The sequence below is a fragment of the Neofelis nebulosa genome, chromosome 16, assembly GCF_028018385.1.
Source record: "Neofelis nebulosa isolate mNeoNeb1 chromosome 16, mNeoNeb1.pri, whole genome shotgun sequence".
Taxonomy (NCBI): domain Eukaryota; kingdom Metazoa; phylum Chordata; class Mammalia; order Carnivora; family Felidae; genus Neofelis; species Neofelis nebulosa.
The window spans coordinates 27,738,603-27,752,476 of NC_080797.1; the positions used below are offsets into that span (position 1 = coordinate 27,738,603).

At 43.0% G+C, this 13,874-nt stretch overlaps 1 protein-coding gene and 1 long non-coding RNA gene across 2 annotated transcripts in view; both read right to left on the bottom strand.

Moving 5' to 3' along the window:
* Positions 1–1,463: 1,463 nt before the first annotated feature.
* Positions 1,464–7,333, bottom strand: LOC131498518 (uncharacterized). The gene is made up of 2 exons (XR_009255453.1): positions 7,014–7,333; positions 1,464–1,857 (listed from the first exon to the last, which is right to left on the bottom strand). It is a non-coding gene; the product is annotated as an uncharacterized LOC131498518 (long non-coding RNA).
* Positions 7,334–7,411: 78 nt separating this feature from the next.
* CEP95 (centrosomal protein 95) overlaps positions 7,412–13,874 on the bottom strand; it is a 43,404-nt gene continuing 36,941 nt past the window's right edge. The window contains exons 13-20 of the mRNA XM_058705845.1: positions 13,599–13,688; positions 12,660–12,789; positions 11,680–11,849; positions 11,491–11,565; positions 10,301–10,453; positions 8,615–8,761; positions 8,046–8,117; positions 7,412–7,756 (exon numbers count right to left, since the gene is read on the bottom strand). Of these exons, the coding sequence (XP_058561828.1) occupies positions 7,580–7,756; positions 8,046–8,117; positions 8,615–8,761; positions 10,301–10,453; positions 11,491–11,565; positions 11,680–11,849; positions 12,660–12,789; positions 13,599–13,688 (1,014 nt within the window). The 3' untranslated portion in view covers positions 7,412–7,579. The remainder of the gene's footprint in view (positions 7,757–8,045; positions 8,118–8,614; positions 8,762–10,300; positions 10,454–11,490; positions 11,566–11,679; positions 11,850–12,659; positions 12,790–13,598; positions 13,689–13,874) is intronic.

A 13,874-nucleotide genomic window follows, 5' to 3' on the forward strand; every position in this document is an offset into this window, starting at 1 on the left:
TTAAAACCAAAAAAGCTGAGAACTACCTGTGTGGTTTCTAAGTATTTGCATCCATTTCATTCAGCCAGATCGGACTGCTACGTGCAGGTTAGTCATAGTCATAACTGTGCGGGGGTGACGGGCTTACGCGGACCTTTTCCTTCCCAGGCACTTGGTGTTTCCCCGCTGCGTTGTTCGTAGTACCTGAGAACATCTTGAAATGTACACAAAAGGTTTCTGAGCTATTGGATGGTCAGTGTTCAGCTCTCACAATAGTACCTTACTGGTTGCGGGTCTGTCTGTCTCATATTAAAGCACTAGTGCAGCATGATTGTGCCCACTCTTCTAACCTTCTAAAAAGTAAGTACGCGACGAACGCTTTAGAGAAATCTTGACTGACGGATGCAGCGATAAATGGCTACTGTCATAATGGACAAGAAAGCAGGCTCATACCATCGCTTCTGAGTGCCTTTTTAACTTTATAATAATGACTTAATAGAGCTTTAAAAGAAATCCACCCTAACGGTCTATGGTATCACCAACATAATTTATAAAGACACGACTTAGATTTCATTTTCAAAATGGGGTTACCTGATTTCTTCCAAATAGGTGCTAAGCAAACCAAACCCCCCAATGTGTCATTGAATCTTGGACTTGCACCTCATGTTTAATGTGAATATTTATTTCCACATATCCCTCTTAGCTGGGCTTTTTCCCAATCTCTTCCTCTGGCCGTGCTATTTCCGGTATGGGAGGTCACCTTTCCGTAACCCTGCCTTTCCATCATGAATGCTTAAGTATGAACTTTTGAGCGCTCATGTGCAGTACAGAGGTGAGTTTTGTTGCAAAGGGTCTTCTTGATTTTTTTAAATAGTGCTGTGTATAGTGTACATTTTGTTTTGCACATAGTTTGTTGCCCTGATTGGGTTTTATTTTCATCGTCTTTTTTTTTTTTTTTTTTTACCCCCCTACAGTTCAGAGCACAGATTTCCTTTCGTTTTAAATCCAAGGTAATTTGCTTTCTTTTACAACACTAAGTCTGCTTTGACCTTCCAGTGCATCGAACTGGTTGCACTGTTGGGAGTTAGAGATTGTTCCAGTCGTCGTTACGGTTTGATAGAGCAGCTCTTTTCTGCCTGTTTTGTTCAGCTGCAGCACACGGCCAACAGGTGCCATTTGTGGTATCGAACGTTCTTACGTGAGGGTGACGATTGTACCAAGCGCTGAGTTGTTTTGTTTCTAGATGTAATTAGTCCACTTAATGTAATATTCTTCTTTCTCTCAAACTGACTTTAAAAACAAAGTTTTATCGTTTTCATTGTACTTGTATTTATTACAGAGTGTTTTAGCTTTGATATTCTTTGTATTTTCACTCCGTTGTTACATGAGCTTTATCAATAACATCTGTATAAATGGTTTTTAAAAATTAACTATGTATGTGCCCATGCCGAAGTTGAGCAATAAAATGAATGCTGTTTGCACTGTCACAGCATCGAAGTTTTTAAAGAATTACGGAGTTTATAATGAATTGCTTTGGACAAAAAAGCTTCACGACTGGCTTTGCAAAGAGTGACAGCGTATGAGGCATCAAGTGAGGAGTTTAAGGGGATTCACGTGCCTGCCTTAGTTGTGGCCCATGTCGCACTGCAGCGCTCCGGAGCGCCCGGGACCCCCCCGTGTCTCCAGGTAGAGCGGGGAAGGGGCTGGTGTGCTCCTGCCGCGGCACGTCGGTGGGCTGGCAGGAGCCGTTGGGAGGCCGTGTGGAGCTGGGTGTCTGAGGCTGCCCTGGGCTCGCTGGGGAGCGAGCCATCCCGTGACCGTGCCTGTCCGGGTCCCTGGGGGGCCTCATTTGCTCCCGTGGCGTTGAGCGGTCAAATCCTCGAAATGAAAAGGAGAAACCAATTACATTTTTCCGAGAAACCAAGACCTTAAGGATCGTGATCCACAACTCTATAAATGATAGTGGATGAAAGTCCACTAAATATATGGGTGGAAAAAGGAACGGGTGCGATGTTTTCCATGCAGCGTGTAGCCTGTGTGAGTCTCTCCGTAGCACAGGCCACACAGAGAGGAAGGTCGGGAGATGCGGTGTGAGTGGTAGTGGTTTATTACAGTTCACAGGATGGCATAGTGTCCGTTTTTTACATCTTTTTGAAAAAAAATTTTTTTTGCTTTGTCTCACATTGCCACGTTTACTGGTTATTATCTACAATTTGTAGTGTTAGTATAGTAAGGATTTTAGTATTTTTTTTTTTAATACTTATTTTTGAGAGAGAGGAGGAGACACAGAATCAGAAGCAGGTTCCAGGCTCCGAGCTGTCAGCACAGAGCCCAACATGGGGCTCGAACTCATGAACCATGAGATCATGAGCTGAAGTCAGACGCTCAACTGACTGAGCCACTCAGGTGCCCCAGCATTTTAGTATTTTTATAATCTATAAATTGCCCAGAAGTTTGATTTGGTGTGTGTTCCGTTTTTCTGCTGTGGGGCGACCTAGAAGCTTTGTCTCTTCATTATAAGGAAGCGTAACCTTGGTACCCACTGCATTTGTTTGTATTTTATATCCCAAACGCTTAGTTAGGATATATAAAACAGAACAAGAGCCTCCTACCGGGATCGAGGTAATTATACAGAAAAAGGTTACATTCCTATGTTAACACTCCTAGCAAACTGGACAAGCCAGATTTTACAATTACATTTTATTAGGTATTTGCACAGACATTTCTGTTCATTCAGCAGATACCTACTGTGCTCCTACTACGTGTCAGGCTCTGTGCCAGCTGCGGGGGATATGGCTTCTTTCTTGTGTTTGTGTTCATTATACAGTTGGCTACGTTTCCAGGGTAATGTGCTCAACGGTTGCCGATCGCATACTTTTGCGGGTATTTGGGCTACGGTTTATCTAGATTCACATTAGTCTATAATATGAGCTGTAAACCCCACCGGGTGGGTGAGGGACCCTTCTAGGGTGTTTCTCCTGCCCGCACCCCCCCCCCCCCCCCGCACCCCGCCAGGTGTTCGCGAAGTGTTCTGACTTTCAACACAGGAACTGGGAGTGAAGACGCACATCAGACTCCACCTTTCAGACGCTCACTTCTCCCAGAGATGATGCCGGCGCGGCCAGGTGGAGGAGTGAGACCAGACGGGCAAAGTATTTTTTATCTTTAATTGAGGTATAACTGACCTATAATGTTAGGTTCAGCTGTACAGCTTTCTGATTTGGTGTGTGTATAGATACGGAATGATCACCACGGTAACGTCTAGTATAACATCCGTCACCACATACAAATTTTTTTGTGGTGAGAACTTTTAAGACCCAGTAGCAACTTTCAAATATGCAATACAATATTAACTATAGTCGCCATGCTGTACATTAATCCCTGTGGCTTATTCATTTTTAAAAAATTTCTAGGGGTGCCTGGGTGGCTCAGTCGGTTAAGCGGCCGACTTCAGCTCAGGTCATGATCTCACGGTCCGTGAGTTCGAGCCCCGCGTCGGGCTCTGTGCTGACAGCGCAGAGCCTGGACCCTGTTTCAGATTCTGTGTCTCCCTCTCTCTGACCTTCCCCTGTTCATGCTGTGTCTCTCCCTGTCTCAAAAATAAATAAAATGTTAAAAAATTTAAAAAATTTCTAAATGTTTATTTTTGAAAGCAAGGGGCAGAGAGAGAGGGAGACACAGAGAGAGAGGGAGACACAGAATTCGAAGCAGGCTCTGGGCTCCGAGCCGTCAGCAGAGCCCGACGCAGGGCTGGAACCTGTGAACCGCGAGATCATGACCTGAGCTGAAGTCGGACACTTAACCGACTGAGCCACTCAGGCGCCCCGGCTTAATTTATTTTATAACTGGAAGTTTGTACTTTTTGATTCCTTTCACCCATTTTGTCCCCCACCTCTGGCAACCACCAACCTTTTTTCTGGTTCTATGAGCTCCGTTTCGTTGGTTTTTAGGTATTTGTATTTCTGACCTATTTCACTTAGCAGAACACCCTTGAGGTCCATCATGTTGCAGATAGTAAGATTTCCTTTTTAATGGCTGAATAATACTGCGTTATGTATACTGTTTTCTCTTATTGACACTTAAGTTTCCGTATTTTGGCTATCGTTAAAGCTGCAAGGAACAAGGCGGTGCATGTATCTTTTCCAGGTAGTGTTTTCATTTCTTCAGATAAATACCTGGAAGGGGAATTGCTGGGCCATGCAGTAATTCTATTTTTAATTTTGGGGGGAACTTCCATATTTTCTGTAGTGACGGCGCATTTTACGTTGCCACCGACAGTGCACAACGGTTTCCTCTCAATCCACATCCTCACCCACACTTCTTTTTGGTAACAGTCATTCTAACAGGTGTGAGGTGGTTTTGATTTGCATTTCCCTGATTAGAGTCGAACACCTTTTCGTGTACCTGTTGGCCCTTTGTGTGTCGTCTTTGGCAAAATGTCTTTTCAGTCCCTCTGTCCATTTTTTATTTGGATAGTTTTTTTGCTACTGAGTTGTATGAATTTCTCTATTTTGGATATTAACCCCTTATCAGATTTATCTCATTTGCAAATACTTCCCCATTCAATAGGTTGCCTTTTGTTGGTTTACTTTGTTGTGCAGAAGAAGCTTTTTAGTTTGATGTAGTCCCGCTTATTGATTGCTGCTTTTGGTGTCAAATCCAAAAAAAAAATCAAGACCAATGTCGAGGGGCTTACTACCCATGTTTCCTCTAGGAGCTTTATGGTTCCAGGTCTTACGTTCAGGTCTTTACTCCATTTGGAGTTAATTTTTGCGTATGTATTGTTTTGCATGGAGCTGTCCAGTTTTCCCAGCACCATTTGTCGAACAGACTGTCCTTTCCCCACTATATATTCTTGGCTCACTTGTAAATGAACTGACCACGTGTGTGTGGGTTTATTTCTGGGCTCTTCATTCTGTTCCACTGATCTGTGTGTCTGTTTTTATGCCAATACCATACTGTTTTGATTAACAGCTTTGTAATATAGTTTGAAATCAGGGAGCATGATGCTTCCAGGTTTGTTCAGAGGACAAAGTTTTAAAGGCAGAGGAGTTTCATGTTTTTTTAAGACAAGAAGAAATCGGTCCTATCAATCCAATTAGCTGGGTAAGGTTTGAATGGCTGAGAATGCCAGATAAAACAGGTTTTCAGCACGTCTAGATTTGTGATTTTAACAGATCTTTTAAGTTGCAGCTCTAGCCCCAATTTTGGATTCTTCGGGTAGTTTATGTCATTTCTCTTAATGACACTCTTCTGTCTGCTGTGCCCTTCTCATTCTCTCTTCATTTTTTATTGTGGTGCTTCTTGCCGTTGCAAATAAGTTTTCCCTGTATCCTCAGCCCCCTCACTAACGCTCTGTTCTCTTGGCTGACCTCCACGCTGGTTCTTCCTTTTCCTTCCCATGTTTTTCAGAGGAGGCAGCTAATTCTCCAGCGCCCCACCATACGGTAATGCATATACACAGCTAAACATACAAAGTTTGTCATACACACTTAAGAACCTTAAAGAAAAAAGAAAAACAACCTTCATCGCCCCTCCCCCTGGCCCCAGTCTTGCTTTCCAGATGGCATTAATCCCAAATATTCGGTCAGCTCTGATGTTTCTTCCATGTTTCTAAGTGACATGTTAATATTACTCATTAATTTTAAACCGTCTGGTTAGTTTCCTTTTATGGTAGTTAAGGATTTATAAACTTCCACCAATCTGCCTCTTTCCCTCCCCACTCATACGTCATATGGCAGTTCTAAGTACATTTTCAAATGCATGCATGATCAGGAGCGTTTCCTGCGTTCTTCCCTCTCCACAGGCACTTGGATGGAACCATCTACTTGCTGAGTTAGCACTTCATTTGCTTTCTGTTTTTGGAAAAGAAGTTGGCATCTTTGTGTCCTCCTCTCCTATTCTTTGACCTTTGCTTAGCAGGCCTATCCTTTTCCTGCTAAATTCCCTCACCCATTCTTTTTGGTTATTCCTAGTTATTTCTTAGCTTGGTAAAGAGCTGGCAGAACTAGCAACTTAAGAGTACTCCTAAAACATGTAATATTTAAAAATAAAAGTATCATTATACTTGTTTTAGCAAATTCAAATAGTATTAAAGTATATTAAGCACAGAATGAAAGTTTGTATCATCTATCACTCAGAGTGACACCTATTAATGTTTGGGGCCTATTCTTCCAGACGTCTCTATTGGTTATAGTTGTTGACCCTTGAACTACCTGGGTCCATTTATACATGAATTTTTTTGTACAGTACTATAAAATACTATAGTATTTTAATGTTTTTTTTCTCTAGGTTTATTATAAGAATACAGTGTATAATACATATACAAAATGTCTTCATTTTTGTCAGTAACGCTTCTGGTCAGCAGTAGGCTATTAGTAAAGTTTTTGGGGAGTCAGAAGGTATACATGGATTTTTGACTGCACGGGGCCTTGGCACCTGTGGTCTCCACGGTGTCCAAAGGTCAACTACATACTCCATTATATGGGAGATCCACCCATACCACAGCTTTTAAAGTAAAATAGTATCACGGTGTATAGTTTCATTTGCTCATTTTACTCAAATATATCGTGGATAACAGATCTACTTTCATTTTTTCTCTTCATAACCATTTTTAGAATTCACGTTGTAGCCCTTACAGACCTAGCCTTGTCTTGTGCACGTCCCTGATCCTTTCCATTCACCTGCACTCACTCCCTTGTCCTGGTAGATCACAGCTGTCTGGATGTCTGTCTGCAAGACCAGCGGATCCCACGGATCATGCTCCCAGGGCCTCTGTTGTTGTTCATCGCCATTGCTACTCTCTACGTTCCCTAACCGGAGCCTCCCTTCTCCCCTTCAGTCCTTTCCTGGGGTCCCGTGCCATTCTCTGGCTCTGATCAGCAAAGTCCCCCTGTCTTCAACTGCTCTGGAGCCTTCCTCCCCACGGAAGGTGTGGTGCCTTCCTGCTGGGTGTGGGGTTTTCTCCTCCTCCACACCAGAAATAGGCTTGGTGTGCACTTGCCTACTTCCAGTCCACTGCGCCTCCTCCCCACCTGCAGGCACGAGGGCTCCTTCGAGGCACACGCCTTCTGGCTTTCCACACTCCGCCTCTTCTCACGCCGTCCCCTGACAACGAACAGAAGCCACCGCCACAAATTCTCACCTTCCAGCCACCAGGTGAAAAACCTACACACACACATGCTCTTTTAAAGGTTTAACCCCAGCTCCCACTGCTGATGACGAGCCCACACTTACAGCACTTTTCTGAATTAGAGATTTGTATTGTTTTTACCGAACTACAGCAATAGGTTTCAGGAGCTTGCTGCTCAATCAAGGCCTATTAACTGCTTTGGTGCAAATGTGACTGATGAAGAGTGTGTGCCTTTATTCCCTGCGCGCCCCCCCCCCCCCCCCCCCCCCGCCTCTTTTAACTTATAAATTCACTGCAGTGTACTTCAAGAAAATTTTTATTTAAAAAAATCATGTCATAAAAAGTACTGGAATGAATATATAACTAAAGCATTTGGAAAGGAGTCTCCTGGTTTAAGAGTGTTTACTGGCTCAGTTCTAGCTCTGTCCTGGTAACGTCCTCCAGAAACTTCACTTGCAAAATCTGGTCTCATGGGAAGGGATTTTTACTGTACTGAAAAGAAGCCAGATGAAGGCGCGATCTGAAGCGCTCAGCTTCCAGTTCCCGGAAGAAAGCATCGTCGTCATCCTGGGTGAGCGTGCACTGAAGTTGTTGAATCTCCTTCTCCATCTTCGACCTCAGCTCCCTCTTCACCTTATATAGTGTCTGCAAGAGAACTCACGTCACCTGCTGTTCACGTGTGTCCGGGCCCAACTCTTGTTACACCCTCGCCACTTTCTAGCTGCTCCAGCCCCTGCAATTGCAGGAATTTAGCAGCAGCTCTTAGAGAGACGTCACAGGTAAAATGAATACACGATAAATCCTATTTATCAGATTAACCATAGGATAAATGTTTTGGATCGTAGATGGATCTTCTCCATTTCCCTTAAAACGTGTACTATAGTTGTTTTCTAGTTCTGAAAACTATAAATCAATGATTTCTATTAATTATTACCTGTGCCTGGGATCTCTCTCTGGCTTTGAGTTCCTGGCGTTCTTGTGATATGGCTTCTGCCAGCAATGAAAACTGTTCATAGAGAGGACAAAAACCAAATGTTTCACCTATAGCCCAAATATAACAATTCTTGTATTGAAAGTTCATAGACTTAAAATCTTTTTTTTTTTTTTTTTTTAAGTTTATTTCTGAAGAGACAGGGAGTGAGAGTGCAAGCTGGGGAGAGCAGAGAGGGAGACAGAGGATCCAAAGTGGGCTCTGAGCAGTCAGTACAGAGAGCCTAATGCAGGTTTGAACTCACGAACTGGGAGATTAAGACCCGAGCCAAAGTCAGATGCTTAACCGACTGAGCCACCCAGGTGCCCCTTAAAATCTTTAACAGGACCAGGGCGATGCAGATTCTGTACCGTGGTCAAGGACTAGCTTACTGTGAATCACCAGTGCAACCTGTATGGACAGGTTCTGAATGGATACATGGAGGCTTTTTATTAAACATACAAAGCTGATCTCTGACACAACGTGGTCAGGATTAAGCACATTAGGATGTGAACAAGCGACAGCGAGCCCACCTGGTCTTTATAGTAGTTCTCCATGGAGTCCAGTTCATTCTGGTGCTGTCTCTTTTGTTCAGCTCGCTTTTCTTTGGCATAGTTTCTTAGGTCTCGTAATCTTTGCTTTTGAATTTGTAAACCTTCTTCAAACAACTTCTTAAATATCTGTTGTTAGAAAAGTAAAGTTAATGCTGAACTTTTCACGGAGGAATAGAAACATTTTGTCCAACTGGTCCAGCTACACTGACTGTATTTCACAAAGTCTTTTTAAGTAACAGCTTTGTTGCGATACAATCCACATACCATAAAATTCGCCCTTTGAAGAGGTACAATTCAGAAAGTTTTTATATATTCAGACTTGTGCGACCATCGTCACTAACTTCAGGACATTTTTATCATTCCAAAAAGAAACCGTACGCCCACTAGCAGCCACTCCTCCATCACCCCCCGACTCCCTGCAACCACTAATGTACTTTCCAGGTCTATATACCCTGGAGATTTCATATAAGTGGAATCCTAAAATATGTGGCCTTTTGTATGTGGCTTCTTGCACTTATTAGCATGTTTTCAAGGTTCATCTATATTGTAGCAGGTATCAATACCTCATTCCTTTTTATTGCCACATAACATCCTATTCTATGGGTATATCACATTTTGTTTATCCATTCGTCAGCCGACGGGCCTCCGGAGTTTCTTTCTTCTTTTCAGGTATTATAAATAAGGTGCTATAGCTTATTTGCGTGAATATGTATCTAGGAGTGAAACTGCAGAGTCCTACAGTAGCTCTGTGTTCAACCTCCTGAGGAACTGCCAGACTGTTATCTAAGGTGGCCGCACCATTCTGCCAGCCCTGCGTGAGGGCTGTAACTTCTCCATAACCTTGCCAACACCTATTTTATTTTAGCCATTTTGGTGAGAGGTTTCCCATGGTGGTTTTGATTTGTACTTCCTTAATGACCAGTGGTGTTCAGCATCCTTTCCTGTATCCCCAGAATTCTTTACTGCTCTCAGAAAACAATTCTCAAGGAGTCATGTATATAGGGGAAGAACCCCAGCCAGAGAAGGAACAAATGGCACATTTACAGATGCGCACAACTGAGGGTGAGGTGGTTATCTGAGCCAGAGGAAAACAGATTATTCAAAGGATTTGGATATGCCCACTTTCGTTATGGCCATGCATTCATCAGTCAGCGGTGTCAGTCAAGTTACTTAACCTCTCAAAGCCTTATTAGCAGCATCATTTAGTAATGCTAATAGTAGCAGCCCAGTCAACTATAATTACCTCAATGTTTTACTCTAGAGATGAAATTTACTACCAGTTTGTACTCTCAAAATATTAAGCATTTCAGCTTAAGACAACAACCTACGCTCCTTTTCTGATTTTATGTGGAATCCAGCTCATCTAGTCACACCTTTGATTCCTGTTCCTTCTAACACGTTCGCAAACCCCTTATAGCAACTGTCCTGGAGGATAAGTGCAGAACAGAGGGAATGAAGGGCTCACGTTCAGACGAGGGCAGTGGAGACTGACAACAGACTGGGAGGCACCACACAGGTAATAAGAAACTTTCGTAGCCAGCACCTGAGGATTTGCATTTGGGTTATGGATTCAAATTGGGACAGGAGTCACAAAGAAGGTCGTCCTGAAAGGTAACAGGTAAAATTCATCCTTTTGACAGGCGTTGGATAAAAAGCCACATTTACCATTTCTTCCCGGGTCCTCATTCTCATCATTTTGGCACGCAACTGAATTCTATACTCATCGTAGTATTTTCGGGCACGGACAATCTGCTGCCGGTTTTCCTTTATCTTTGACTGTGTCAACCTCTGCCTATGAATGCGGTCCTTGAAGTCTTGCTAGGAAAGGGAAAGGGAAAAAGAGGTTTAAGGACAAGAGGAAGACAGATTCTGGCATTCTTAACTGCCCTGTTCTGCACCAGGAGGTCCCTGTAAGCCAGGCCTGCGGAGCCAGGGGCCTATCACCTGGGCACAGGTTCTGAAAAACTATTGGCCCCCAGAAGCCTTCCAGCCTTTGGTAGGTTCATCACCAGTCTGAAGGGCCACCCCAACGAGCCCCCACTGCCGCAGGTGATCCAGGTGGAACTGAGGATCGCATCTCCCCATGTCCACCAGGGGGTCACCTAAGCCCCACTCAGATGCCAGGTTAAAAACAGTAGAAAAAAGGCATTCTGACTTTCAAGCAAAACTTGTTACCAAGATTATTTACATCGAAACTAAGGAAATTAGACTATATCTTGCAAAGCAGAGAGGATGAAATAAGGTCATCTACATAAAGCCCTCAACTCAGTGTTCAGACTCATACTTGTTTTCAGATGGCTTCCCTTTCTTTCCCTGGAACTGTTTAGGATTACAGTCGGCATTGCTTATCTCAACCAAGAGTTTTAAAATCTCCTCCTCTGGCATACTGTCTTTGACCTCTGTCCACTCCATTATACTCAACAGAGGATGGTGTGCCGCGGACAGTTCTCAATCCACATTATAAGGGAAGGTGCTAGGCTACCTCAGCTCTCTACTTATGACCTGAGAAAGATCAGAGAGGACAAAAAACACTAAGTTACAACCACCCGGTACCTCGAAGGTGCTGTGGAAGTAGAGACAGACCTGAGTTACCACAACCTGGCCCCTTGCTGATCGCAGTGGGACCAAGTGTCAGCATCTCGAAGACAACATCTGCATTATGTTACTATAAAGACCAAATGAAACTGTCTATACTAGCACCTTCCCCCCTCATCAGTTTTGGTTACAGCCCTAGATGTTTCCACAGGCAAGTGTTAAAGGTAAGTCTGTGGGACTATCACCCAGCTGTACAAATCCAAGTAATTAATATAACTTATAAAGTCAAAATTATAATATTCAACTTGCTCTTAACATACCAGTCTCTTGTTATGTTCATATTCTTTCTTGACAAGTACAGTAAGGAGGTCATGCTTTTTTAAGGCTTCTTCTATCTTCAGGGGGGAAAGGAAGGAAGGAGGTTATAATGCTATTCCCTAGATTCTAAAAGATCAGCTCTTCCCCTTTCTCCTTTCTAGTCCTATGCCTGAAACTGACAGGTAACTTACTTCATCCTGGAGTTTCTTCTTTGATCGATTTTCTCTATATGCATCTTTTCTGAGCTGTTCAACCTGTGTAATTTGCTGTTTCCACATTTTGCTTAGTGTTTCACCAGAAACATAGAGAAATGGAAACTGCTCCAGCATGAGGGGCAAGAGGCTGTGTTCATTCACTTTCACTGCAAGGTAAAAACAAAACAAAACAAGACAAACCCAAACCCCCCTTCACCTGAGAGATTTGCTGACAGCTTTTAACAATCACTCTCGTTCCACCTTCCTGGTAGAGCAAAGCTTATCTAAGTGATGCAGTTCAGATCCTGAAAAGAATACTTCCAGAAGTACGTCATTAACTTTTGCCCTCCTTCTCTGATCCCAGCCCACCAACTACCAGAAAGGATGAAAACAGGCCCAAGAGATCTGACTGATGACACACGGTTCTCATGAAGTCCGTCCTGACTGCTCGGCTGACTCAGCGACTGGGGCGGACGCTGTGTGTGTGGTCACACACACGCTTCCCGGCCCTACTGGGCGGCAAAGTCTGGGTCTGATGGGATGTAGTCAGAAGGCCAGCAGTGTTCGAAACTGAACCCGGCATTTCACATGACTTTGTTTTCCTTTTAACAGGACTCTAATGCTCACTGGCACCGACTGTCGATGTGACGGGAGCTGGATGGGCCATCTGCCTGCTTTGGACCTTCTCTTTGGTTCTACCAACTTGCCAGAAACAAAGATAAGGCAATTAAAGTGTGAGTGAGCAGAGGGAGGCTGAAGCTGCAGCAACAGGTAGTAGCCCTACCCTGTCTCTGGTCCCTGAGGTCTTGAGAGTTCTCTCTCTCTCTACAGAAATCAAGCATATGGCAGTGATAAAAGAGGGCACTTTCTCCAGCTAACTGGCAGCTGCGAAGTTTTCAGTGCTGTGTCCCTCGGAACGTAGCACACACTTTCAAAGGATGCCAGTTTTCCGTGAAGCACAATCTTGTGGTTCTTACTTGGAACTGCTTTATTTGGCTTTGGCAAGCCACCTCTTGGACTTGGAGCTGCGGTCTTCCTAGAGTAAGTCTTCCAGGGCTGACTACGTTTTGGAGTTCCTTTATGAACAGCTTCTCTGTATATTTTTTCCTTGGAAGCAGACATAAAACAGGATAGAAATAAGACAGAAGTCTAATAACTTTCATATATTATCTTAAGTATTACATATTGATAAAAATAGCTAACCAATCCCCAACCAAACTGTCGTACTTTACATTTCTAAAATCTGGTTAGTGTTTATCCACTCTAAGTTAAAAGCATCTTTTGGCTTCTGGCACCTCCTGGAATTTGAAAGAGCGCTGCATCTTTTTTGAGTTTCATAGTCACCAGAGTCCCACACCCTAAATACAACCACCAGTAATACTTCGATGTACTTGCTTGACGACTTTTTCCACGTAGATTAAAAAAGTGCTTAAATAACATTTAGTTGCAATCATAATGTATTTTACATCCTGTTCTGTTCACGAACATTTCAGCATAAGCATTTGTCCTGTTTTCACTTAGTTTCTGTAACCATCCTTTTGAAAGGCAATGAAAATTTATGCTTTGGGTTTCTTCTCATCAGGCATAGAACAACTGAGATTATCTAACTCCCTTTTAACCTGTCAGCCTCAACTAGCTTTTAAACTACTGGTCAACTGCTAAACAACAGAACCACATAAGAACTGATGGCAGTTTGGGGCAGGAAGGAAAAATGCTAGTATTCTCTGATACCATGTCTTGCCACATTTTAGCAAGTTGGCTACCCTATAAATAAGAGAAAATCCTGCTTCATGAAATCCTTTTTCTAAGGAGCTAATGAGTAAGGCCCTGTTCTTTTTTCCTTTTAAAAAGATCATCTCTGTACTTGGCACTGATCTGATCAAATTGCATTTATTACAGTAGAGACTTTTACCCACTGTTTCCTCATCATTATTTATTCCTAGAGATCCAATATTCTCTTGAACTTTATTTCTTCTTAGCTCCCTTTCAAATGCTTCCGTTATTGCCTAGAGGAGAAAAAGCCATATATTATAACTATTAAAAACATATGCAAATGAAAATATAAGGAACAAAAGTCGCCTAAGTTCCTTGCAGACTCCACTATCCTAAATGTACATTATTTAACAGACATGTAAATGGGACATGAAGTTTTACGTAATACACTTTTTTGTTCTCAGGTTTTGTAATTATTT